This window comes from Medicago sativa, chromosome 5, assembly GCF_051527215.1.
Source record: "Medicago sativa cultivar Bolivia chromosome 5, Bolivia_mono, whole genome shotgun sequence".
Taxonomy (NCBI): Eukaryota; Viridiplantae; Streptophyta; class Magnoliopsida; order Fabales; family Fabaceae; genus Medicago; species Medicago sativa.
In genome coordinates this window covers 69,329,552-69,357,347 of record NC_140753.1, presented here as the reverse complement: position 1 = coordinate 69,357,347, position 27,796 = coordinate 69,329,552, and the positions used below count along the sequence as shown (strand labels likewise).

The following is a 27,796-nucleotide window of genomic DNA, read 5'->3' as shown; positions in this document are numbered from 1 at the left end:
ATTTTTTTTATTGCACCAGTACTCTTTAATACGTGAACATGTTAGAATTTAAAACCCAATTGATAAAGATCCTTTTACCGATTCATAAAATAAAATAAAAAAAATCCTTTACCAAATAGTAGTAAACTCTCCATTAACATGTCAATCTTTGCTTCTATTTCCCCTATTTATTCAATAATTTATACTACCCACATGATCATGAAGAAACAAACAAATCTTGGGGTCAAATAAAAAAGTCTTCTATGAAGACACTTTCCATAACCGAGAGAATATATTATAATGAAAAAGATCTAAAGATTAAAATAAATACAAAAAGTGTAGCAAAACCAAGCCAAATAATAAATAGTTTTTAATATATCAGAATGTCTTCCAACTGAGCAAGACTGAACTTTGAATGCCTCATTGATTGGTTCTGCTACCACACATCTGCATCTCCCACTCACTTCACATCTCACATGCACATTCTTCCCCATTGTTGAATCTCTTGACCACTTCATTTATTTGTGATATTTACAACTCCAATGACAAATATCTATTGTAGCATATTGATCAAATTCAAATAAGTAAAAACTAAGCATTTTTAATTCAACAGAACTTCAGTTTCAAGAGTGGTCAACATTTATTGGTATGTAGCTAACTCAACCATAGATTGGTTTGGACCCTACCTGATAAAAAAATTGCTCAAACCAACAACCTTATTCAGATTCTTGAAACAATTAGTTAGAAGAAAAATGTATTTGATAAATAAAAGGCTAGAACAAATTTGGTGGACTGGTGGTTATCAATTAAAATTTAATATTTTTTTTTATAATTGATAAATAATGGCAAATGACATAACCTGTGTTGAATGTGTAACCGAGACAATGAAAGGGATTTGATTGCATTGAACTTAAATCATACAAAAGGATATAATTTAACAATTTCTCCAGAAATTACTAAAATTGCCTACCTCTGGCCCCTTTCATTATAAAACATAATGAAAGGGATATTAGATTAATTGATTTATAAGCTACTAAGCACTTGAACAAACACGGACAATGAACACAACATTGACTCATAGATACCGATAATAATTTTAAAGAATGAGAATGATTGAATGTAACAATAGATATTGGTGCCCTCTCAATAAGCCTTTAATACGAAGTGTCCGTGCTACATAGGTTATAAGTCTTACACATACAAAAGAATCCATATGAAATCAGAGTTTAATTATATAAATATAAGTTACCTGAACCCACTCAAAGTAGCTAATTGTAACACCTCCTGAATTTGCATAAATGTCTGGGAGAATCACAACACCTTTTTTCTTTAGAATCTGTAAAGTAAGAAGGTAATTAACACAATACATTAATCTCTTTCATCTTTCTAAGCTAAAGGGAAGGAAAGAGGAAAAATATAAAACCAACCTCATCATCATCAGGGTCAGTTGGTTGATTGCCCGCTTCAACAATAAATTTTGCCTTGACCCAATATAAAACACATTATACAATGATTTCATACTGCTTAGAACTCACAATCATGAAGTGGCTACAACCTAGTCAAGAAAAAAAAGTGGCTATTAAACCTTTTCACAATTTTTTTTTGACAGTGTGTGAAAATCAGATCCAATCCAAATCCAAATTTCAGCCACTAACGTATATTGTTATGAAGAGAATATTCTAAAGTGTATTTCTAATACAATTATAGCAGGGATATAAATTATAATAAGTTGGAGACAAGATTGCATAATCTCACTGAAATCTAATTTTTGTTGGTGACATCTATTCCATTATCTGACAATCATATAGTTCCTTTATCAAATCCTGTTACTTTAATATCATTTTAAATTTCAATTGCATTGTCACAAAAAACAAATGGTTTTTTTACTAACTATGAACTGTTAGAATATCAAAAAGGATGAAAAAGGCTTGAATGCTTGACAGAATGCAAAAAAAATATTTATTCATAACTCCATTATTGGTACAAAATTTGTCCTGTTTCTAGGCCGAATCCGAATTGTCTACTGTCAAAATACTCATCTTACTGTATTCATAGATCTCGACTGTTGTATTATGAGCGTATATCAAAGTCACCAGTATAAGATGAACTGTAATATAACTTTGTTAATATAAAAATCGACATGGAATACATTGAGCACTACTAAATTTATAGTTTATCAAACAAAATACCCGATAGACTCAAAGTGAATAAGAACCAAGGACAAAAACAGATAGGGTATAATTCAACTACTTTCCCCATGAATCAGAGTAATCCCAAATAGAACAAATAGAAATGAAATACAATATGTAAGTCTTCAGGGTGTTTGACAGAACCTAAACCTCTCTGTGACCTTTATATGCAGCAACTCTCTTCTATAACAAAATACACTAAGAAACTGACGTTAAAACACAACACTTCGATCATGATCAATTATTTAGGGTATTATCCCCACAATAGACCCTTCTAATCTAAGAACAGGCTTGTTATCAGAAACTTTACCTGAGGATCTTGACAGAATTTTCTGGCCAATTTTCAGAACCTCTGCTGTCAAAAGGCTTAGTATCTCTCTCTTTGCGTTTCCTAGAGTTTTTGCCGTTGTTGTTAGATCCACCAGAATTCAATCTCACACGGATGCATTTTGTGGAAGCATCAGGTCGATCGACTGTGTCGGTGAACAGGAACTTGAAGTTTTCCCTAAAGAAAACATGCACTGCCTGATAGATTTAAGAAGCATACAATTAATAATATTTTGAATTAGGGGGCAAAACTACAAATGAATTCACTATGCTTGCCACAATAGAAGAATCAAATCAGAGTCATATTACTCATCTCAACTAAATGTAAAAACAAATAATGCTGAACTACAAAATAACCTAAATAAATGAACTGCAAATCAAGAGGATTCAGTTTCAGCTCCAAGGCATTTCAATATCATAAAAATCACAATCATGAAAATTCCTTCAAAAGCTCTTATACAATATAGATTTAATTAGACATTTCTAGCTTCTCTTCAATACTACTTTCTTTACTACTTACAGCTCAGATTTAATGAACATAGAGTTTGCAATTAACATCTAATCTGAGAGTATGGTATTGGTAGGTCTAATGTTTGCTTCATAGTTCATCAGTCCATATCACCATATCTTTGTCAGAAAATCTCACTTAGGGAGATAAATTATAATTTGGTTATTTCCTTTTCTTATACGTTAGACAGATCAATAGCTCTTTTTCTAACCACATTTTCATATCATACGCATCAAATAATTGATTGTATAACTCTAAGGTCTGTTGAAAGCAAAATTTAAAGTTCATGCATACACCACTGTCAAATCTCCACTCTCACAACTTATTAATCAGACATATGATATGATGAAAAAGCTGGTAACTTCCCCTTTTCTTCCTATCTAAACTAAACATTGCATCAATTAGCATCCTCAATAAAAAGCAATCACTTGTCCCTCATTCCTCACAAAAGGTCACCAATTAAGTACTATTAAGTAGTAATCTCAAAGTGTCTACAGTATACATCAAACACTCATAGCAATAAAATCTTACCTATCATTGGTTCCTTTCCAAAAACAGATAAACTATCTAGTAAGATGAAGCAAATTCTCTTTTTCACACTCTTAGTACTCTTCGGTCATATCTTTTTTACCACTACTTTAGCTCAATCACCTGCTGCAGCACCTAAAGCCCCGGCAAAACCTGCCCCTGCCACACCAGCTCCTGCAACAGCACCAACAAAACCATTAGTCCCTTCATTACCTCAATCACCCTCAGTTCATGTTCAACATCAAAGGAGGACTATGCTTAAATTTTGGTGGAGGAATTTAGCACTGATAGAAATAGTGAAGGAGACTTGAATAATCATACAAAATCCTCATCACTTCACAGTTTGCTAGCTGACATATTGCTTCTAAAGAAGGCTACCACAAAATGCCAGATCAAACCTCTCCTCAGGAGGATCACCAATGAAGTCAAATACAGCGTCTGCATTTAAGAAATCTTCATCTGCCGTATACCTGCATAATGCATTTGAGATTAAGAAAAAGTCAAATGAAAAGTCACTACATGTTTAGAAGTCCCACACTACGAAGGCAGCTCGGTTGGTGAGCTAAGGGACATTGAAGGAGTTTAAAGTCAGATATCTCGGATTTGATCCGGGAAACTAACATAACTTACTATTGTCTGCCTATAAAAAAAACATAAAGCTGCTTTCCATTCAGTAAATAGAAATATACCCGCTCTTTGTTACTATACACTTCATCCCAGCTGCTTTAGCGGCTGCTAGACCTATAGCACTGTCCTCGACCACGACACATCTGTAAATAAGAAATAACAACATTTCATATTCAAAAGTTGCACACTCCATGCAGTTCAAAAACAAAATTAAGAAATCATATGATTCTAACTTGCTCTCATCCAAATAAAGTATCTGATTAGTTTATTTGTTTTTGAACTTGCACTCCATACACTTCAAATAGGATTGATAATAAGTTGCTCTAAAATTTTGGTTCAAATAAATGCCATAAAATTCTACTGTTGGTGAATAGGTTTCAGAATGTATATAACTTTCATATCCTAGAATACTCAGCACACCTAATTAACTAATCTTGCAAACAAAATAGAATGAATTCTATTCTATAATGTCTAAATGACGATGACTTCACAAGCAGACAAGCACTATCTTACAAACTAACAGAGATTCGCCATATCCTTCAATTCATTAAAACTATCAAGGTTTAAAATAGTTAAATACCATATCCAGCATGACGTCCCTTCCTCTTGGCCTCCTTCATGCGCCTAGCACGGGAGAGGGAGTGAATCTTAGTTGGCTTCCTGATAATGAAGCCATCCTTAAACAACTTCCTGATGTTTTGGCCTGCAAAGAGAGAGCCACTAAACCATTTAAATAAATTGAACAAAGTTATTGTATCAGGAAAAAGTTAATGTATCAAAGCTGGAACAGGGTAACCATCATCCTCCAGGAAAGAAAATGAATAGAAAGGATGCAAAAATAAACCATCATCCTGTAGATTGCATCATGTAACGCAGCAATTCTCTGTTATATCACAGACCATGGCGCGGCCACAATTTAAAATGTTACACTACATTAGCCAGATACATGATGTTTCAATATCAAGCAAAACTATACAAAGCCAATATAAACTAAACCGTGCACAATTTTGTTGGTAAGTTACTTCTAAATAACTTCAGTTAAATTAAAAATAGGTTCTCACTTTTTACCAAGGAATTGACCCATTCGAGCTTCCCAACGGCCACATTTGTGCAGTGTTACTCCTTTGTACTTTGAACTCCCTCTTGAGAAAACATTGCTGTGTAGACGAAGTGTTTGCACAAACTCCTCTTTCGATAAATTCTTCGTCTAAGTAACAAAACATCGAAAAATTACATGATATAATCCATCTAGTTTCACATTCATCAAGTATACTTGAAAATTCTCTAACCTGTTAAAGATCATCATCATAATCATTCAAATTGAAATTTATGTCAGCACCAACTCCCCTGAATTTAATCGCAGCTCGATCATAGGCTCTGATATTCAAAATTTGGAATCAACTCAACCATAAAAAAATTAATTACACAAAAAAATTGAAAATATGTTCAAAGATATACCTAGCAGCAACATGAGCTGTGTTAAATCCACCTACAAAAATCAAATACAAATTTCAAATTTCGTCAAAAACTAAAACAATGCCTAAAATAGTAAATCATATAATATACTAATTAGTTCCAAAATCAAAGAAATTCAAAAACTCAATCATAAATTACAACCAAAACCATAAAAAAACATATTCAAAATAACCACCTGCCAGTCTCCGAAAATCACCAGACCGATTAAACTCATGCGGCCGTCGATTATGATGAGAAGGTGACGGTGAACCTCTCCATCTTCCTACTGATCCTAAAGACTCTGAACTCCCCTGCTTCCTCTCTCTCAATGACGAACTTTTTCGATTCAACGGTATCGGTTCCAACGACATCAATAATCAAATCCAAACAGCATATATCCACTACTGCCACAAACAACAACAACAACAAATAGATCAAATACACCTCAATTTCACACCAAATCTACAATCATAAACTCAAAAACCAATGCTCCCTGATAATCAAAGCAACCTAGGGTTTTAAAACCAAATTCAAATCAAACTAACACCATCTACTCACTATCACCACCACCAAGGCACTAACAACAACATCAACAATAACAAAACATATGAGGACCCGTTTAAACCTCACCATCGATTAAAAACAAAGAAACTAAAAAGAATATCACAGAATATCACAGAAAAGAAACATGCATGAATTAGGTAAGTATATAATCTCACCTTCTCATTTTCGCCGATCAACTTCAATCCAATCCCACCGCCGTTGAGTTCTTCGCCGATCACTCTTCCCTAAACATGCATGCTATTAGATTGATGAATTGGTGACCCGTTAATCGGCGGCGACCCGTTAATCGGCGGCGATTTCTCCCTTCGTCCCTCTCCTCTCCCGTTCTTCCTCCTGTCCCCCTTCTTCCACCGTTCCCGTTTCTCTCTCCCTTTTCTTTTGTTTTTTTTTTCTTTTTTTTCTTACGAGCTTCTTATATATAGTGGGGAGATGTTTATTTACTAATTTACAAAAATACCCCTCTAAGGGCAAAATTGTATTAAGCACGGCCATGGATTTTCCTATTTGGTTTAGTAGAAGAGGGAAAATAAAAGATGTTTAAACTTTTTCTTATAAATTGTTTCTATAAGCTGTCACGGGAAGCTTATTGACATAAACAAACAAGTCATCGTGAACTTATAGTACAAAAAACACTTATTAGCTCAGATATTTTAAATAGGATGTTATCCACCTGACTTAAAAACTAAAACTGGAAGAATGATTTTAACTGCAATACATATTAAATGGGTTAACCCCATTTATAAACTATTTTATATTAAAATAAAAATAAAAATAAAAGAAACCCAAATTTCTCAAACGCAAAGCAAACCCAAATCTCAGTCTGGCTCTCACAAACTTTCTAGATCTGTGCAAAGAGGCATCGCAGAGTGCTTCGCGACAACATCCCCTTTTTTCGATTCTAAAAATCCTTTCGTTTTGTGTAGAACGAACGAACAAACAAGCTCTGACAGCGAAGAAAGAGAACCACCCAAGAAGACGAAGAAGATGTTGAGGGTTGCATCTAAGAAGCTTTCTTCTCTCTCTGCATCTCCCTCATGGAGGTCTTACCACGCCGCCTCCTCTTTCCTCTCTAAGAACCCCATCCCACCGTCTTCTTTCACTTCCGATCAACGCAGATCTGACTAGAGGTGTCAATATCATGTGGCCTTGAAGTTTTGGCCCCAGCCCACATAGTAATGGGGCTTAAAAATCCACAAGATTAAAAGGCCCACATTCATGCAAGCCCACAAATCAAAAGCCCCCCAAGCCCCCAAGCCCCAAAATTTCTATAAACATTTTCCTTTAAAGTTTTTTTAAAAAAAAAAAACTATTTTTAATTTTTTTTTTTATATTCAAAACAGCTTATTTATGCAAAATAACTTATTTATGCAAAAACAGCTTAGTGGAAACAACTTATTTATACAAAACAGCTTATTCAAAACAGCTTATTTATGCAAAACAACATATTGATGCAAAACAACTTATTCAAAACAGCTTATTTATGCAAAACAACTTATTCGAAACAACTTATTTATACAAAACAACATATTTATGCAAAACAGCTTATTCAAAACAGCTTATTTATGCAAAACAACATATTTATGCAAAACAACTTATTCAAAACAGCTTATTTATGCAAAACAACTTATTCGAAACAACTTATTTATACAAAACAACATATTTATGCAAAACAGCTTATACAAAACAGCTTATTTATGCAAAACAGCTTATTTATGCAAAACAGCTTATGCAAAACAACATATTTATGCAAAAACAACATATTTATGCAAAACAACTTATTCAAAACAGCTTATTTATGCAAAACAACTTATTCGAAACAACTTATTTATACAAAACAACATATTTATGCAAAACAGCTTATACAAAACAGCTTATTTATGCAAAACAGCTTATTCGTAATAAGCTGTTTTGAATAAGTTGTTTTGTATAAATAAGCTGTTTTGAATAATCTGTTTTGCACAAATAAGCTGTTTTGTATAAATAAGTTGTTTCGAATAAGCTGTTTTGCATAAAAAAAGCTGTTTTGAATAAGTTGTTTTGCACAAATAAGCTGTTTTGTATAAATAAGTTGTTTTGAATAAGCTGTTTTGCACAAATAAGCTGTTTTGTATAAATAAGTTGTTTTGCACAAATAAGCTGTTTTGCACAAATAAGCTGTTTTGTATAAATAAGTTGTTTCGAATAAGCTGTTTTGCATAAATAAGCTGTTTTGCACAAATAAGCTGTTTTGTATAAATAAGTTGTTTTGAATAAACTGTTTTGCACAAATAAGTTGTTTTGTATAAATAAGTTGTTTTGAATAAGCTGTTTTGCACAAATAAGCTGTTTTGTATAAATAAGTTGTTTCGAATAAGCTGTTTTGCTTAAAAAAGCTGTTTTGAATAAGCTGTTTTGCACAAATAAGCTGTTTTGCATAAATAAGCTGTTTTGAATAAGCTGTTTTGCTTAAATAAGCTGTTTTGTATAAATAAGTTGTTTTGCATAAGCTGTTTTGAATAAATAAGCTGTTTTGTATAAATAAGTTGTTTTTTATAAGCTGTTTTGCATAAATAAGCTGTTTTGTATAAATAAGTTGTTTTGTATAGGCTGTTTTGAATAAATAAGCTGTTTTGTATAAATAAGTTGTTTTGTATAAGCCGTTTTGCATAAATAAGCTGTTTTGAATAAGCTGTTTTGCACAAATAAACTGTTTTGTATAAATAAGTTGTTTTGAATAAGCTGTTTGCACAAATAAGCTATTTTGTATAAATAAGTTGTTCTGTATAAGTTGTTTTGCATAAATAAGCTGTTTTGTATAAATAAGTTGTTTCGAATAAGCTGTTTTGCATAAATAAGCTGTTTTGAATAAGTTGTTTTGCATAAATATGTTGTTTTGCATAAATAAGCTGTTTTGAATAAGCTGTTTTGCTTAAATAAGCTATTTTGTATAAATAAGTTGTTCTGTATAAGTTGTTTTGCATAAATAAGCTGTTTTGTATAAATAAGTTGTTTTGAATAAGCTGTTTTGCATAAATAAGCTGTTTTGAATAAGTTGTTTTGCATAAATATGTTGTTTTGCATAAATAAGCTGTTTTGAATAAGCTGTTTTTGCATAAATAAGCTGTTTTGCATAAATAAGCTGTTTTGTATAAATAAGCTGTTTCGAATAAGCTGTTTTGCATAAATAAGCTGTTTTGTATAAATAATTCTTTTCAACTAGGGGCTTTAATTTAGTGGGCTTTAATTTATAAATAAGCTGTTTTGTATAAATAAGTTGTTTCGAATAAGCTGTTTTGCACAAATAAGCTGTTTTGTATAAATAAGTTGTTTCGAATAAGCTGTTTTGCACAAATAAGTTGTTTTGTATAAATAAGTTGTTTTGAATAAGCTGTTTTGCATGAATAAGCTGTTTTGTATAAATAAGTTGTTTCGAATAAGTTGTTTTGCATAAATAATTTGTTTTGATTAAGTTGTTTTTTAAAATAAGATCGTAATAAGCTGTTAAGAAAAAAATTATAATATGGGGCTTTATCAGGCACACAAATAAATAGATTTTATAATGGGCTTGGCCCCAAATAATTCTTTTCAACTAGGGGCTTTAATTTAGTGGGCTTGGTGTGGACTTTTTTAAGTGGGCTTTGAAATTTGGGGCTCTATTGACACCTCTAGATCTGACCCCTTTTCCATCACCCTGAATTCTTTCTTCCTTTCAGAGGTTAATGATTTTCCCTTAACTGTTAGTTTTATTATTGCGGTGAAATTGTTAGAGAAATGATTCATTTTGATTTTGTCTTGTTTGTTTGATTTGATTCGTTTTATGTTAGGGTTGTTTATTGATTCATTTTTTATGTTTATTGTTGTGTATTAAGGTGGAATTTTTATGAATTTCATTATTTGGGGATAATTTATGTGATTAGGTTTTTGCTTTGGAGGCGATTTGGGATTTGATTCCAATCTTCTCGGAGGTTTATATGTTAGTTTGAATCTATGTGTTGAAGTGGGTTTTGGTTGTTTTTGATTTATCTGATTCAGTTTGCTATATCTGCAGATTGTTGTTTACACATCTGGGTTATTGAACTTTTGAAATGGGGAAATCTTCAATCCCTGTAGTGGGGGTTCTGTTGCTGTGCTTTCTGGTTTCATTTTCAGAAGCAGAATATAGAAAGTATAAAGATCCTAAGGTGCCATTGAATAGAAGAATCAAAGATTTGATGAGTAGAATGACTTTGGAGGAAAAGATATGTCAAATGACTCAGCTTGAAAGGAGTGTTGCTACTCCTGAAGCCATGACCAAGTACTTCATTGGTAAACTACTCATCACTTTGCTACTCAAATCTAGTAGTTTATTGTATTGTTTGATGTTGTCATGTTTTTCTGAATCTGAGTGTGTGATGATAGATTTGTGTAAAGGGTACTGTGTAGCAGTAGTACTGACACTTCAGATCAAATGTGTGTGGTGGTGTCGGTGTCCGACACTTACTAGACACCAGTGTAAAACGTCGTGCCAAAACCAGACTCACTCAAAACAACACTCGAAAACCAAGGAAACCGTGATACGAAGTTGAAATTCAACAAGAAAACAAAGATGGAGCTGTTGGGTTGGTTGAAGAAGTTGCAAAACCTAGAAAGAGAAAATATAACACTCGACCCAAGAAGGAAAAAACGAACTTTCCTCAACCTTCAAGTATGTTAATGCAATGCATACTTCATATTTGAAATTATCTAGCTGTTTTTGTTTCAGTGAATCCCTAATTTTTTTTTTTTGTGTGTAGAATTTGAAGAAGAAAATGGGGTTGATTTAGATCATATTGGGCAGCTAGTGAGTGATCTGGTTATGTGGAAAGATGTAACAAAATCAACCCTTTGGTTTGGACTTGGATGTATTTGTCTCTTATCTTCATGCTTTTCTCAAGGTTTCAGTTTTAGGTATTGCAACTCTTTAATTTTGCTTAGTAAACCTTTAATTGGATTGCTTAAGTATTACTTTATCTTCTATTTAGCCGCTTAAAATTGGAGAGTGATAATTTAGGTCTGATTTTGATAGATTGAGAATAGTTTAGTTTTAGAGATTATTTATGCTATTAATTTCAATAGTTCAGGATCAGATTGGAGAGAATGTCAGAATGATAGTTTAGGGACGAAATTGAAAGTTGTTTAGTATGACTAATAAGCACAAAAGATGGGCAGCTTGGGTACATATCAGGGTTATCGTTGTAATCTGGACCGTGTTATTATCTGTATGGCTTGTAACACTGTAAACAATAATTCATTCAAGTAGTAATAGGAAACTACAGTTGCTCTGTAATTGTAGACGTAGGCACACTTGATCATTGTCTTGTGATTGCTCGTTTCTTTGATCTTCAATTACAAGTTGCTGTTCTAACAAAAGTTAGTTTATTTTTATTTTTATTTATTTTAAATTTGTGATCTCTATTCTCATGGAGAAAAAACTGAGGTTTTCATACTTGATATTTCAGCATTGTCTCGGCCTTGTCACAATTGGCGATTCTCATTTTGGGTGTTTCATTTTTCTCAAATTCAATTTCTCAAAGGTACTCTTTTGCTTCTGATAGCTAATTATTCTCTAAACTATCTATTTCATCGAGTGTTGTTATTTTATGATTTTCTGTTTGTATTTCAGCAAAGGGGTTGAAGAGAAGAGTTATGTCAAGATTAAAGAAGATGATATTTTGCGTCTTGCAAAATTGATTCTTCCTGCCTTAAATTTTGCAATTTCAAGGACTAGAGTGCTATTCTCAGGAGAACCATCAATGACCCTTAAAGGAATCCACAATGTTCTTATTCTGAATTTGATTTTGTATAATCAGATCTATAATAATTGCTAACATACAGGCTTGTCATTGAATTTGATTTTGTATAATCAGACCCAATGTCGACGATTATAGTTCGCCTTGTCATTGTTAAAATGCTGATACATACTATAAACATACAGGCTTTTTTGTCAGCTTCACAATCCCAAAACTTTATTCTTGCTACACTAGTCAGATAGACAAGAGAGGTACGTATGACTTCATGATCACACTAACTTGTTGAAGCTTTTGTAGGTATCTATATATATACACTTTTTGTGCTTAATAGTTGAAAGCTTGTGTTATATGCATATGCAGCTGAGGGTTTGAAACTATTGTTGTTGGACACATGGTGTGCTTGCACTCACAAGAAGAAATTAATGGTGTCGGTACTTTTGACATTGTGGAATCTATCTTCAATCAAAACTCGAATCTTTACAGGTAACACTTGCATAAGTAATTATTATAGCATAATAAGTTCAGATCATTTATACTAATTCACAGCCTTCTGCAAAATGTCTTAGTAATTATTGATTTTAAAACCTTTGTCATAGTTGATTCTTATGATATCATACGTGTTTGCTCCATGTATTGCAGTAAAGAAGCAGTGTTTCAATTTTCTGTCATTTGAATCATATGTAACATTGATCAAGTATTCTGATATGATATGTTGATGGACCATTCATTAACACAGGTCTGCAGAGATCCAAGGTGGGGACGTTGCTATGAAAGCTATAGTGAAGATCCTAAGATTGTTAAAACTATGACTGAAATTACACCTGGTCTTCAAGGAGATATTCCTGGCCATTCCAGGAAGGGAACTCCCTTTGTTGCTGGAAAGTAAGGTTTTTGTAAAGCTTTGTTTTGTTGATAAAATTTTATTGAGCAGACCAACTGAATACAAATTATTCAATACATAAATGGGTGATATGGGCATTAGTTTTGTATGGTTGGTGATGTTCTATGAAGGGCATGTTAATTTGCTAGAAAATATTTCAGAACATGAAATACGTTTATAAATTCTTTTGAACATCCAAATCTTAAGTTCCTTGGTAATAACAACATTATATTGATTTATATTATATGTTTTCTTAATTACATTTGTTTTGTTTTGCCTGTTTCTGGTCGTAAGTTTTATACCAGTGTGGCACTTGTTCAGCTTTCATCGGGGCAAATATGTTTGTTTAATGCGGTGGACCATACTGCAGACATGAGTTCCCCCATCAATTGGAACATCAATTATTTACACTAGTGCTAAGCCATGTGTATCACAATATCATACATTTATACACTAGTGCTACCCCATGATGTTAGTGTATGTTTTTTATTAGAACTGATGTTGGAAATTTATGTAAGGTTGTGCATTCTGTTATTGTTTTTTTCACTTCTGTTGTTGTTGAACTGATGTGTGTACTAGTGTTATAAAAAAAATTTAAATTTAGAGAGAATTTAAATGGGGTGAACCGATTTAAATTCTAAGATTTTTGACTCTTGTTAGCCTTTTTTAAATGGTTTCAACCGATTTAAAATAAAAGATTTTAGATGGGTTCAACCGATTTAAATTATACGATTTTAAATCGGGTAAAGGTGGCTGACTTAAAATCAAGTACACTTTTTAAATCGGCCACCTATAAATCGGATGTTCACCCGATTTAAAAAGTCATATTCACCTGATTTAAAAAGTGTTTTCTGCACTAGAATTAGCTGAGTTGGTATGGACAATCCATAAAATATGCAAGGTCGGGGTTCAAGCCCCGACCACCACCAAAAAATAAACAAACAAGAACATGTCACATGATCTGAATCTTATGATCGATTCATATTTAATTGTTTCAAATGATACATAACACCACGGCGATTAACAAACTTGCTTTTTTGTTTTATTTGCCAATAAAAAAATATATTTTGGATTGAGAACTAGAGAATCGTTTTTTAAAAACAAAATTTTAGAGCATCTCTAAGGAAGATGTTTTGCCTAATAAGATGTAGAGTTTATGAGCTACTCTTATTAGAGAAGAAATAAGAAGTATTGCTATTGAGATACAAGATCTCTCTCTCTCTCTCTCTCTCTCTCTCTCTCACATAAATATGGTTTCTTTGCATTGTTTATTTAATTTCTTTCATCATATTTCAAATAAAAAATTAATGGATAAATTCAATGTTAAAAATGGAATGATTTTTTAAGAGTTGTTTGGTTGAAGCGAATGAGTGCTTATTAGACATTAAAATTAAGTGAATACACCATGTGATGTATATGATCATTTAAGCTACTTCTTAATAAGAACATCAATGAAAATGCGTGTTTTGTTGTATGTGAAGGGGTCATTTAAGCTACTTCTTAATAAGAACATCATTGAAGATGCGAGGTTTTGTTGATTGTCCGCATAAACATCAACATACTATAAAATCTGTTTTTAATGAAAAAAAGTTGTTCCCACTTCAGTCTTTGCTATGAAACACCAGTAAATTACACATTTACCCCAATCGGCAATTAATTGCCGCCAAACCTATGCCTAAAAAAATGCGACTTCGAAAGTTTTTTTTTTTTGTACAATGCGACTTCGAAAGTTAATTGCCACCGTTTGAGTTTTTTAACAATTCCAAAAGTGGAAACAACAATCATCGTTTTTAAGTCTATGTGAATGCATATGTGCTTCGTTGACTCCCCTATCATAAAAATCTAATCTACTTTGACAATACCAATTTCTGTTTAATTTGAAGTTAATTTTAAATTTTATATAAAACGCATAATTAGAGACAAATGATAATTTTGTTTTTTTCTTACCATAAATTTTAATTGGTCCACATTTAGACTAAATACATTTAATTTTCATTTATAATTAAAATAAAGATAATATGAAGAAAATATCAAATTACACTGATATAATATTAGTTATATTTATATTACACTACTCAATAACGTTTTTCTACATGTACATGTATATTTGTCAAATTTAATGGTTGGACTCAAAACTTATATCATTTAGACTATATATAAATTTTTACATAAATATAAAATCGTTTGATTCATAATGGTAAAAAAATAACTTGATACATTATTGAGGGTAGATCAAGATTAACGTCATATGATCATCTAAAAAAACAAAAAATTAACGTCATATGATAAAGGTGTGTAATACGCTAATTTTGGCGCACCTCAATAATGTATGAAATGATTTAATATTTATTTAAAAATTGATATATTTGATATAAACTTTCAATTAAGTAGTCAAATTTTAAAAAATATGATTTCATTAAACATAATTGAGAATGTCTACTAGGGGTAGACATGGTTCGATTTGGGATGAAAATTTGAACTGTCTACTGCACCCAATCTGGATAGTAAACATTGTGGTTATGGTGAGGATACTCTATTTATGTAGCATTGAAATGGGACATGAGACTAGTTCGTGGTCTCATGAGAACCTCATATATTCCCTCTATATGTACCCTAATTACCCACTATATAAAACAACATTTTTTTAAAATGTTCAACCATCATCCCCATATTAATATATGAAGCAAGATCACACCATTGTCATTATTCACAAAAAGAAGCAAAATCATATATAAAGTAAAAGAAATTAAGTCACAATTCTAAATTAATTCACAGTTAAAAAAAGCTTGACATAAATAAAAGAAACATGAAATGAAGTCCTAATAGTAGTGTTTACCAATGTTTTGCATAAGATTATCTTCTGCGGAGGAAATCGATTTAAATCTATAATGAAAAAAATGACGGTAATCATGCATATGGGTACTTGTTTGCCAAACCAATTTATTAGAGGGAATAACCATTATATAGAAAGACAAAGTCACAATGATAAATCAAGCGTCAAATACATGAAATATTCAAAATAAAAGCAAATTAGAATAGATCAAACTAGTAAAGAAGAAGGAGACCCCGGAATGAATAAATGGCACAACATGTGGACTTAATTGGGCTTTGAGTTTCGGCTTAGAGTCATTTGTTGCAAGCAGGACAAGGAGTTTCGGCTTAGAAAAATGTTGTTCACACTTCATTCAATACTAGAAAACATGAGTAATTTATCAATATAACATCATCGGCAGTTAACCGCCAATGAATTTTAACCGGCGGCAGTTAACTGTCAATGGACATTTATGTTTTTTTTTTTTGTGTTTCAGCCTTGTTTGAAGTGTATATAGCAATTTTCTTCGGCTTAGTCCTTTTGATAAAATTGACCAACTGTGTATATAGTTTGAATAATGGTAAGAACAAAAAGGAAGATAGCAGCAACAAGAGACACCATAGCCCAAGGGTTCCTAAAATAAGTTTGAATGAGACTTGCACGCCAACTTTTCCACGGCTTCTTACAGTAATAAATCATACTCTTTCTCACCTTTTCAAGTTCTCCAGCACGATCCATCGGGATTTCTTTTGCCAAGGAGTTGAACAATTTGGCAACAACTTTATCACTCTCAAGATAGTTGATTATGATCCCACTTCGGATGAGAATTGCAACGTCTACAGCACTGTCAATGATAGTGTCCATAAAGCATACAAAAGATATTACCTCTTTACCGGTTCCAGCGACGTGGAGAAGCTCGAAGGCAATGAGGTTAAGGAACATGCATTCTGTGCCGTCGTCAACCACCAATTTTGGGAGCCTAAGAACACCTCGATTGAAGGAAACATCTTTGAGGCTCCTTGTTTTGCTTTTCTTGAAGCTGATTCCAGCCTCTTTGAGCTCTATTGCAGATCGATTAAGATGATCTTCATCTTCTTTACTTACTTCTAAACTTGTTTCGCTTGACTTGAAGTTGATTCCAGTCTTTTGAACAATCATTGCAGATTCATTAAGATGATCTTCATCTTCTTCACTTACTTCTAAACTTGGTTCGCATGTCTTGAAGTTGATTCCAGTCTTTTGAACAATCATTGCAGATTCATTAAGATGATCTTCATCTTCTTCACTTACTTCTAAACTTGGTTCGCATGTCTTGAAGTTGATTCCAGTCTTTTTAACAACCATTGCAGATTGATTAAGATGATCTTCATCTTCTTCACTTACTTCTAAACTTGTTTCGCTTGACTTGAAGTTGATTCTAGCCTCTTTGAGCTCCATTGCAGATCGATTAAGTTGATCTTCATCTTCTTCACTTGCTTCTAAACTAATTGTTTTGCTTGTCTTGAAGTTGATTCTAGCCTCTTTGAGCTCCGATGCAGTTCGATTAAGACGATATTCATCTTCTTCACTTATGTCTAAAAGAATTGTTTCGCTTGTCTCGGAGTTGATTTCAGTCCTTTTGAGCTCAAAAGGTAGATTCCCCAGATCAATTAAGGGTGCTGTGTAGCTTGGTTCTTGTATTACACTTTTTCTGTACACGTCCAATACATGCAAGCATTTCCCCACGTTTCGATTTGAAAATCCTCTTAACGTCGCTATGATTTTCTTATTTAACAACTCATGATGATCTTTCTGTAATGTTTCATATAAATTTCAATTTTATAATAATAATCAATCAGCATTTATCTATATAAATAAACATCAATACTCCCTCTATGTGTGTGTGTGTGTGTGTGTATATATATATATCAAAATATAAACAAAAGTTAGTCAAAGAATATTGATTTATATCAAATACATAAATTTTCTTTACTAACTTTTGTTTATTTCTTGTTAGGGAAGGAGTAAATAGGTAATAGAATGGTATTACAATGGTGGGTTAATACCGTTTTTGGTTCTTGTAATATTAGCGAATTTAGGTTTTAGTCCCTATAAAAAAAAATTAGATTATGTCCCTGTAATTTCAGATTACTCCACTTTTGGTCTCTCATTTAACCACGTCAGCAGAATCTGGATACGTGACATGCTGATTGTGTAATTTTTTCTTTTATTATTAACTTTATTTCCATGTGGCATTTATTTTGATTTACATTTATTTAAACAATTGAAAACATATTTTAGAATTAAAATGAAATAACCTAAAATTAAAATTAAAATGAATTAAAATCAGAACTCAATCTTCATCTTTCTCATTTCCTTCAACTCTCCCATTCCCCATCTCTACGCCACGCCCCCAATCTTCATCTTTCTCATTTCCTTCAACTCTTTAACGCTTCTACATCAAGTTTTTTACCGTAACAAGATCTTACTTCTATATAGATTTCTCCTATTATAAATTTGTTATCCTATCAATACCTTTCTAAACAACATCATATTCTTTATCTTCATCAATCATTGTAGCCAACCCGTAACAGAAAGAAGAAGAAAAAACCCAGATTATGAAGAGTTAAAATCTAGGGTTTTAGGGACGAAAATTGTTTCGGATGTGAGATCTGAAGATGGAAGATGATGAAGTATTTGATTTTTGTGTTGGGGTCGAAAGTTGTTGTTGTTGTTGAATTTTATTCATGTTGTTGAATTTTTGTGTTTGGGCCGAAAGTTGTTGTTGTTGATTTTTGGGTTTTTGAGTTTATGGGTTGAGGGATTAAGACAGTTCTATGTGTAACAACCTGTTTTTAGCTAGAATTATTTTATTTAATTATTATATTTATTTATGTGTGTTTATATGTGCTTTTTTGTTTTTGTGTGTATTTGATTTGGGATTAGTGGATTTTTTAGCCTATAAGTGTATTTTAGTCAATTTTAGACCAAGGGGTATTTTGGTCATTTGGCGAGTAAGGGTAAATTAGTATTTTTTTGGAAAGATTATTTTTAGTATTTTCTTGATAATAGTTATTTTTAGTAAGTTACTAGTAAGTTGGGGTAATTATTTTGAGATGGTAATTATTTGGTGTTTTAGTGGATTAATGAGTAGAAACTTTTTAGAATTTGTTAGTAAGAGTGTTAGACCCATTATGAATATTAGAGACCTAACCCATTGAAGAGTAATATATATACTTAACTCATGAAGAGAAATTAATGTTAGAACATTTTCATCTCATAACAAAGGGAAGTTAGAGAGAGAAAGTTGGAAGAATAGAGAGAAGAAGAGAAGAAGAGAAGAGGAAGAACTTGGACAAGAGGGGAGCTAGAGATTGCAAGCTAGAGGGGAGAGTGAAGCCATAGCTAGTGATTGTGAAGTTTTGAGGTAAGGGGGATAAATTCTTTTCTTCAAATAAACTATAATGTCATCTTTTTGCTTATGGGTCGTAAGTGCTTTTGTGTGAATTATGACTTTTGTGGTTTTTTATGTTGAATTTCGTGCTCCTAATTTATGTATAGTTATGGGTATGTTAAATTTCATGGAATTGATGTGTTTATGTGTTCTAGTTCATAGTTGATGTTTATGATAAGTTGTTTTAGTTATTTTTGCTCAATTAAGTGTAAACCATGAGATTGTGAGTAATTATTGATCAAACATGTTCCTAATCACTTGATATATGATTATATATGTTTGTATGTTGTTGGGGGTTTGAATTGTTGTTGTTGTTGTTGTTATTTGTGAAGTTTGAATGAAAATGAGAAAATATGAGTTTTTGGTGAAAAATGAATTTGATGATGATTTTGAAATGAAATAAAGTCATGATTCCATGTTTGTAAGTGTTTTGATTGCCTTTTGATATATATTAACTAATAAGTAAGTTTGGGAGACGAATTTGGGTCAAAGGGGATCAAAATCGGAGTTTTGGGTGTGAAATTTGATGGGTTCCGGAGAGGAAACCCAAAATCTGGGTGCACATGTCTAGGCAACTCGCTATGCGAGCTGTAGCTTGCCATGGCGAGTTGCCCCGGATAGAACCCATGATTTTGGGCATCTCGGGCAATTGGGGGTCGATCCGGACTTTCCTAAATGCTTCTTTTGATGTGTTTGATTGCTGTTTTCACTTAGAAACCTGCTGGAACATCAAATGAATTGGATTAAATTTGATTTTGTGAATCGAATTGAAACTTAGCTGGAAAAATGTTCAAGAACATGAAATTTTCCGAAACTTGTTTTTCTCAAAGAAAATGGTAGGGTTATGGTTTATTTTCTGTAACTATGATTTTAAAATGATTAAACATGGTGTATATGAGTTTAAACTTGGTCTAACTTTGAAAAATGGTTTTCTTGATTTATGTATTATCAATAGCAATGGTAACAATCTCAAATAAAAAACTCGGCGCTTTAAAACTTCAGCAAAGTCACTTCACTCCATATCAAAAACATTAACAAGAGAAGATTAAAATGAGTAATTGATTCAATGGTTTATTAATTTTTGGATTTGGAATAGAAGGGGAAATTAAGGATTAATGAAAATTGGGTCTTTTTGATTTAGATTTACAAAATGAACATGATGACGAAATTAAACAACAAGGTAGTTCAATCTATATCAAAATAACAGATTTTTCATCTTAAACAGAAACATAAGTTTTGGTCTGCAACAACAAAATAGAAAAATTAAAGAATTAAATGAGTAAGCTAAATAATAGATGGCTTAACATGAACAAAGAGAACACAACAATGGAGCTGCAAGCTCCGGCGCGGTGGCTATGTATGATTGCACGGCGGCAGGGGAAAATGGGTCACGCAAAAAATTCTCATTTGGTGAAACTAAAGGGACCAATAGAAAGCTCTCATTGAGGGGATGAAGAAAACAATCTTACTTTGTTTGATCAGTAAAAATGGGACTCAGATTCGCACCTAAAATGGTGGTTCGGTTATAAGAAGGAAGAATGGTAAGCTTTATGAGTTTTGGACTTGTGTTCTTTGGACTTTGGAGAGATAACAAGTGATAAAAGAAAATGTTGTAATATGTGTATTTGTATGATCCACCAAATCAATGGATACAAAAAATGAAGGAAAGATAACCGCGTGTGGTGTGTATTTGTTTCAATAAAAAAATATAAAAATTAAGCAATAAAAGAGTGAAAAAGTAAACAAATGGTATGCACTCTCTGCCACTCCCATGTGCTCTTGTCTCAATTAAATTTTAATTTTCCCGCTTACAATTTGCCAGGGGTTGTTTCTTTTTGCCAGGGTCAAACCCCTGTTTTACGTGAGCTGTGTCTCACTTTTCCTGAAGTCGTTTTCCCAGGGTCTTCCCTTGGCTTTGCTCCTCGAAAATTTGCCAGGGGTTTCAAGGCCCTGTCAAAATCCTTGGCAAATGGACAGATTTGTTGTAGTGTGTCGAGTCTTACTTGAAGTCCATGCATTCATAGTCATGTTGAGTCTTATGACGAATGTAACTGGAGGTGTGCTTTTACATTGCGTTCGGGAAATACGTAAGTGGAGGTGTACTCTTACGTGGGTGTGGATTAAATACGGTAAAATTATCTCCGGAATCCAATTGGTACCACATGCATCTAGAAGAATCCAGAACATTGCATGCACTTGATAATTGGTGAGTTGTGTCATACTTGACTATGTGAATTGGTGATTATGTGCATTGGTGAGTTGTGTCATACTTGACTATGTGAATTGAGATTTGAGATTTATATTTAGTGATGTATTATGATACATGTGACATGTCTATTTTGGAGATTTTATGTATTGATGAAATATTATGATATTATTCTGTTGTGATGTTTTGAAAAATTATTTATGCATGTTTTGGATTAATTGAATATGTATCATCTAAATTCCTTGAATGATTGTATTATTTGCGAGATTTATCACTTTAAGGGTTTGGGATGTTACACTATGTTTTGAAGATTTCCTGAGTTTTGGGTTGAAGAGAAAAAGGGATGGACATGGAGACGAGGAATTAGAAAAGTTGAGTGAAAATTGAGAAAATGAAGATCTGATAGTGGTATGAATGGAGATGAAGGAGAAAAATGAAGATTTGATTTTATTTTAATTAATTTCAATTTTTAATAATGTTTTCTTTTATTTAAATCATTATTAATAATAAAAAGTCACATGGAAACCAATTAATTACATAAACAAAAAAAATTACACAGTCAATGTGTCACATATGCAGATTCTGCTAACATGGTTAAATGATGGAGCAAAAGGGGAGGAATCTGAATTTACAGAGATAAAATCTAATTTTTTTTACAGAGACTAAAACCGAATTTCGCTAATATACTGAGACCAAAAGCGGTATTAACCCTACAATGGATGAATGACTACTCTCCTTGAGTATAAAATCCCCAGAAATAGTTTTTTCTCAAAGCATAGTTCAAGTCGTCAAATAGACATTTGAAAGAATTTGCATAATTAATAAGGACAATGTTAATTTGAGTCCTAAGTATACTATTTAAGAACCTTAAATATAGTAACTTTTTATGAAGATTTAAGTATACTATTTAAGAACCTAACGAAGTATATATTCAAAGCAATGAAAATTTAAGTATTTGACTTTCTAAATAAATAATTTATCACTCTCTCTGTCCCTTAATATAAGAGTAGTTTACAAAAATCACATGTATTAAGAAAATATTGTTCGAGTAATAAATTTATCTAAAAAATGTGTAACTATTACTAAATTGTCATTTATATATAAATGCATTCAGTGTTGATTTTCTTATTTCAAAACAACTAATAGTATTAATAAGAGGCATAGTTGAAAAAAGAGTAATGAATGCATCTAAAAATTTATAGATAGTCTTATACTCCCTCCGTCCCAAATTGTATGATATTTTGGGCATTTCACACGTCTTAAGAAATGTAATTAATATTGCGTGCGAAAGATATATTATGAGTTGTTTTACAAAATTATCCTTAATAAATGATATGAGAAAGATAAATGAAAGAATTGAAAGAAGAGAGACTAATAAATAATTAATGATATAATAGAAAAAATAACATTAAAAATATCTTTCATACACTTTTTAGTGTAGGACCCAATTAATAATTGTTTAGCGGGGTGGGCACGACAACTACTCGCAACTTCATAGATCATGTCAATAGCTGTTCATATTGGAGGTTACTAGAAATACGGTCAGATTGAAGAGATGAGAGAGTGAATGTTAGATAGAGTGTTTAAAAGAAGGTGTTGTTAGCATTCTTCCACTAGCAAAACACTCGGTTTCTCCGCAAGTAACTTTCTATAAGTTTGCTAAAGAAACTTTTAACAAAATAAAATGGTAAATTATTGGTATTTATCTATCAACAAAAGTGAGTAGAGATACTTATGCTGAATTGGCACAAATCAAATTCATTTACTTGTCTTCCATTATTTATATTATAAATAGTGAAAGACATAACATAAATAGTACTCCCTCATGTCTCTCTAAAATAATAAAAAATACTTCATTCGATCCTATTTATAAGAAATTTTTTAGATTTATTGAATAATTGATGTATCTTATTTAGAATATGGATAAGATATATCAATTATTCTATGAATCTAAAAGTTCAGTTGTTTCTTATAAATAAGACCAGAGAAAGTAAAAGACAAATAAATGATTTAGAATGATATTAGCTCAACATGAATAACTCTACTCATTTTTAATATTGATGATTAATTGATTAGTGAAAATAAATTATTTTTAATATTTAATAATGTATAGTTACTGATGATATTTCTTCAAAAAAAAAAGTTACTGATGATATCTTTTTAATAAGTAATTTTTTAAAGATGCTTCATTGTTAGAATTTAATACCTATTATATATAATAATATTAAAAAGTACAAAAGAGTGATGTTACGCATGTAATCCATTTTAAAAGTTTAACAATGTGGATGTTCTTAAGGCCTTAATTTTTTTTTTATTTGTATTTTTCACCTCAAAATAAACATTTTATCAGTAGCACAATAATTATTGATGCTTATATTATTTTAAAAGAAATATCTAATAATTATATTATCTTTCTTATACTTTTTTAATGACAAAATAGATTAAATATAAAAAAATGTTATCCAATAAATATCTAAAACATGTGTTGAAAATTTACATAATTATAAGTCAATATTAATATGTATATTTTCGTTCATAGAGTCTACTGGCTAGTAATGAAAATAGACTATACCGAACTAAAAGTAGTCATTAATATTACCTCCTCATCACCACCAATTTGAAGCAATGTATGAAGAACCGTCATAGGTATTTGATTCTCAAGCATAAGCATGTCACGCTTAATATATAACGCCAAATAAAATTTCCCATTTTCACCAAAGACGGGATCATTCTCATCATAGTCAGTAGGAGTATTAGAATCAAAGTTAACTCCCAAAAATTCCAAAATGAAACAACCATCGAGAATCATCATTTTAATGAATTTGGATGTGTCATTTATCCAAATTGAATCAAGCGACTTATACGAGTCTCTCAACTCTTGAGCCACTTTATCCAATTTTTGGAATATCGATTTAAAGGACTCTCCGCACCTCTTTAGGAAATGAAGAAGAGCTCGATGCTTGTGCTCTTCCATAGGCTTTAAATGCTCCTCCCCATAATGGTAAGGTCCAAATGAAATTGCTCGGGGCTTGTAGGCTTTTTCGTTCAACTCCGTGAGTTGTGAGGGTACTTTGTAAATTGAATGTTTCTTCCATTGTTCTCTCTCATTGGCAATTGAAGGAACATTGTTCTCGATCTCCTCATTGATTTGATCAAGCCAATTCATTTCTAACTCCATGTATACCTAAGATGCAAGGTCTATCTAACTTTCTTCAGGTTTTAACATATATACTAACTTTGTGGGCTGGTAAGTATTCAAGATGTTATTGTGTGTAGGTGGCTTTATTTATGACCTGTTGATAGTACTTTTTCCGCCCCAACATATATGATAGTAGTTGACTGTTTTATACATACCGATGTACATTTTTTATCTTAAATATTTTTAAACACGTATTATCTAAAATTATAAAAATTTAATATTCTAAGAATATCTCGAGACAAATCCAACAACATCCTATATAATATCATTTGTCTTTATATAATAGTAGAAACATATGATAAAAAAATTTATATGAATAGTACACATATTCAAACATTTAATATCATTTGTCTTTATATAATAGTAGAAACATATGATCAAAAAATTTATGTGAATAGTACACACATTCAAAGAATATCACTTATTTGATTCAAAACATATTGGGAGAAGAACAAATTATTTTTTGTTGAAAATTGTTGTTGACACATTGCATAAGGCTGTGTCACACATGTAAAATACGATTTTGCCCCCTCGGTAGTTAAATGCCGAGGAATTCCTAGCCGGCTGCAGTTAACTGCTGAGGAAATCCTCGGTAGTTAACTGCCGAGGAAAACATTTATGCAGGCAGTTGGTTCTGCATAAATGCTAAGCATTTCCAAGCCATTTTTAGGCTAGTTTTTACCTGTAATTAAAGTAGAGCAATTCTAAAGGCAATATAATTCATACAACATTTAAACTCACATATAAACAAGTAAAATACAATATCTTTTACAATTTGTCCATAATTAAATCAAACCGACATTTGGTTCAAACTACACAAAAGTTTGAAATTCATCAAAACGTTACAAAGTCTCCATAATTAAGTGTCCATAATTAAACAACACATTACAACTCATTACACATCATTAAATTAAATCTCTACTTACATTCATCACAATTGCATATGGAACGAACATACATATATAATATATTATTTTCCACCATATTCCGAAACATAAATCCGACGTCGCTATCGTCTTTAATAAGCCAAGGCATATAACTTGCCGTTTTCCATGCGTATTCATGTCTATCTTCTCCTAGGTCTATGCATGGCATTTGACCAAACAAGTGACGTGTATATTGATTTTCACCAAGATGCTCAAAATAAGTGTTAAGTTGTGCCTTCAAATCATCAAGAGAGTCCGTCGGCGTTATCATAATCTTAACCGTCTTTTTAAACGCGGAGTACCTAACACGCCCTTCAATATTTGCAATCTCAGACATGTTTCACTCGACAAAAGCTTTAAGAAAAGAATCATATATTAGAACAAAATTAAATATAATGTAATAACAAATAAATCAAATGCGTAAACATTAATAAGCTATAAATAAGTATTGCACTAGTTTCAAGTAAATAAAAGTCATATTATCATATATATCAATATAAAATACATAATGACAACGGGGCCAACATATTTAGAAGCTTCAACATGGACGGAAGCTCCATCAATGTTTGGTTTGGCTTCAACCTTAGGCGGTTTGACATCTCCGAAAATTTGGACAAAATTTCGTTTTGTCTCTCCCAGAACATCTCCCGCGTTCTCTACCATTACTATAATTAAACAACACAAAAATATGAATTAACAACTAACTAATGCATAAACATACATGCCATAATGAATTAAAACAAAGAAAAACAAAAAAAACAAAGAAAAAATTGAAAAAAATGGCAGTAGCTGCCGTTTTCGGTTGTGAAATTTTTTTCACAAGTATTCCTCGGTAGTTTAACTACCGAGGTTTTCCTCGGAAATAAGCTACCGAGAATTCCCTCGGCAGCAAACTACCTAGATTTCCCATGACAGGGTTCTACGTAACTGACGTAGATACCCATATAATAACCAAAAAATAAACCGATTAAAATGCTCAATACCTTTTTTTTTACGTCAAGAGTGTGTTGATACCTCCTATGCTTGATGCTTGAATGATTTTGGAGCAAGATTTGATGAAAAAAAATTATTGGATTTGGGGGGGATTGGATGAAATGGTATGGAAGTTGATGAAAATAGTGTGTAGGGTGAGCAGGATTCCTGTTTCATCTGATGAAACATATTTCTCGGCAGTTAACTACCGAGGATTTCCTCGGCAGTTAACTGCAGCCGGTTTTGAATTCCTCGGTAGTTAACTGCCGAGTGGACAAAAGCGTATTTTACATGTGTGACACAACCTTATGCAATGTGTCAACAACAATTTTCTTTTTCGTTTGGTGGTTGGCACTATTTATGTTGGTTGTGTGTAATGTGTCAATGATTTGAAGGGAATAGTCATTTTGATCAACGTGTAATAAGTTGCTACAGTAGTCTTTAAATGTATTGAAATTTTCAACGTTTATAATAGTTCTTTTGTTATAAGAAACGATATGATAAAAAGTAAGCGAAATGATATTTGAACATCCATTTAGTGACAACTTTTACAACAACTTTCTCTCTCATACTCACATTACTTTTTACTTTATCTCTCTATTGCTATGGTTTCCGTGCCAATACCACTTTTTCTTTGTAAAATATGGTTGTAAAATAAGTTGTCACCAAATTGATTGTTCAAATAACACTCCTCAAAAAGTAAATACTTATAAAGATTAATATGATAATAAATAAGTATAATGAATGACTATTTTGATTAACGAAGTACACAATCAAGAATTACTTTAAAATTTTGATACATTTCGATACTATTGCGATTAACGGAGTACACAATCAAGAATTACTATTGTGAATCACATGTCAAAATGACTATTATCCCATTTTGGTTGGCAGTTGGCACAATTTATGTTGGTTGCGTACATATTGTACTAATAATTTAATTTTCTTTTGGACTTTTGTTCCATGGCTACGCGAAGACTTGTGAATTGTCCCCTTTATAATAATAAAAAGACCCCCATGCTTCTCTCGTGTTGTTGTGCTCAAGTGAATCAGAAATTAAAATTTAATTGGGTTAATTATGTTTCTAGTCCCTATAAAATAGCGACCTTGTAAGTTTAGTCCCTACTTAATTTTAATAGCATTTTTAGTCCCTAATTTTGTTTTTCTGCCCTGAGTATTAGTCCCTACTCAATTCAAATTTGTTTAATTTATGCTTAAACTCTTAAATTTTTGAACAATTTTTTGCAGACATGTTTAGAACATTACTAAAAGTTCGTCCGCAAAAAATTATTGCAAAATTTGATTTCTACATCCAGATTTTATTACTTTTTATCTTTAACTTTTGTCGTTTTAAAAAATTCATATTTAATTCATTTCATGTCAGAAAATTCTAAATTTTAGTAAACGAACCTTTCATAGTGTTCTAATCTTGTCTCAAAAAAAT

General features: G+C 31.8%; 1 protein-coding gene, 1 long non-coding RNA gene and 1 pseudogene across 5 annotated transcripts; 1 reads left to right on the top strand and 2 right to left on the bottom strand.

Annotated features, from left to right (window-relative positions):
* Nucleotides 1-107: 107 nt before the first annotated feature.
* LOC146924425 (uncharacterized) lies at nt 108-6,560 on the bottom strand. 3 transcript variants are annotated; one of them, XR_015010172.1, is made up of 13 exons: nt 6,333-6,560; nt 5,810-6,014; nt 5,617-5,647; nt 5,448-5,535; nt 5,220-5,365; nt 4,739-4,861; nt 4,221-4,301; nt 3,930-4,001; nt 3,535-3,705; nt 2,479-2,693; nt 1,407-1,534; nt 1,229-1,315; nt 108-532 (listed from the first exon to the last, which is right to left on the bottom strand). It is a non-coding gene; the product is annotated as an uncharacterized LOC146924425 (long non-coding RNA). The 3 variants fall into 3 exon arrangements; XR_015010173.1 differs by having other exon boundaries at nt 5,810-6,017; nt 6,333-6,559; XR_015010174.1 differs by lacking the exons at nt 108-532; nt 1,229-1,315; nt 1,407-1,534; nt 2,479-2,693; nt 3,535-3,705 and having other exon boundaries at nt 3,833-4,001.
* Nucleotides 6,561-10,241: 3,681 nt separating this feature from the next.
* LOC146924424 (reticulon-like protein B17) lies at nt 10,242-13,343 on the top strand (annotated as a pseudogene). The gene is made up of 7 exons (XR_015011193.1): nt 10,242-10,461; nt 10,589-10,840; nt 10,929-11,082; nt 11,634-11,708; nt 11,798-12,175; nt 12,285-12,407; nt 12,661-13,343. The product of XR_015011193.1 is annotated as a reticulon-like protein B17 (transcript).
* Nucleotides 13,344-15,853: 2,510 nt separating this feature from the next.
* Nucleotides 15,854-24,494, bottom strand: LOC146924423 (uncharacterized). Its single transcript, XM_085709461.1, has 2 exons — nt 23,855-24,494; nt 15,854-17,407 (listed from the first exon to the last, which is right to left on the bottom strand). Exons 1-2 carry the CDS (start codon nt 24,431-24,433, stop codon nt 16,148-16,150), a joined length of 1,839 nt encoding a protein of 612 aa, XP_085565587.1. The 5' UTR covers nt 24,434-24,494; the 3' UTR covers nt 15,854-16,147.
* Between the last annotated feature and the right edge of the window lie 3,302 nt (nt 24,495-27,796).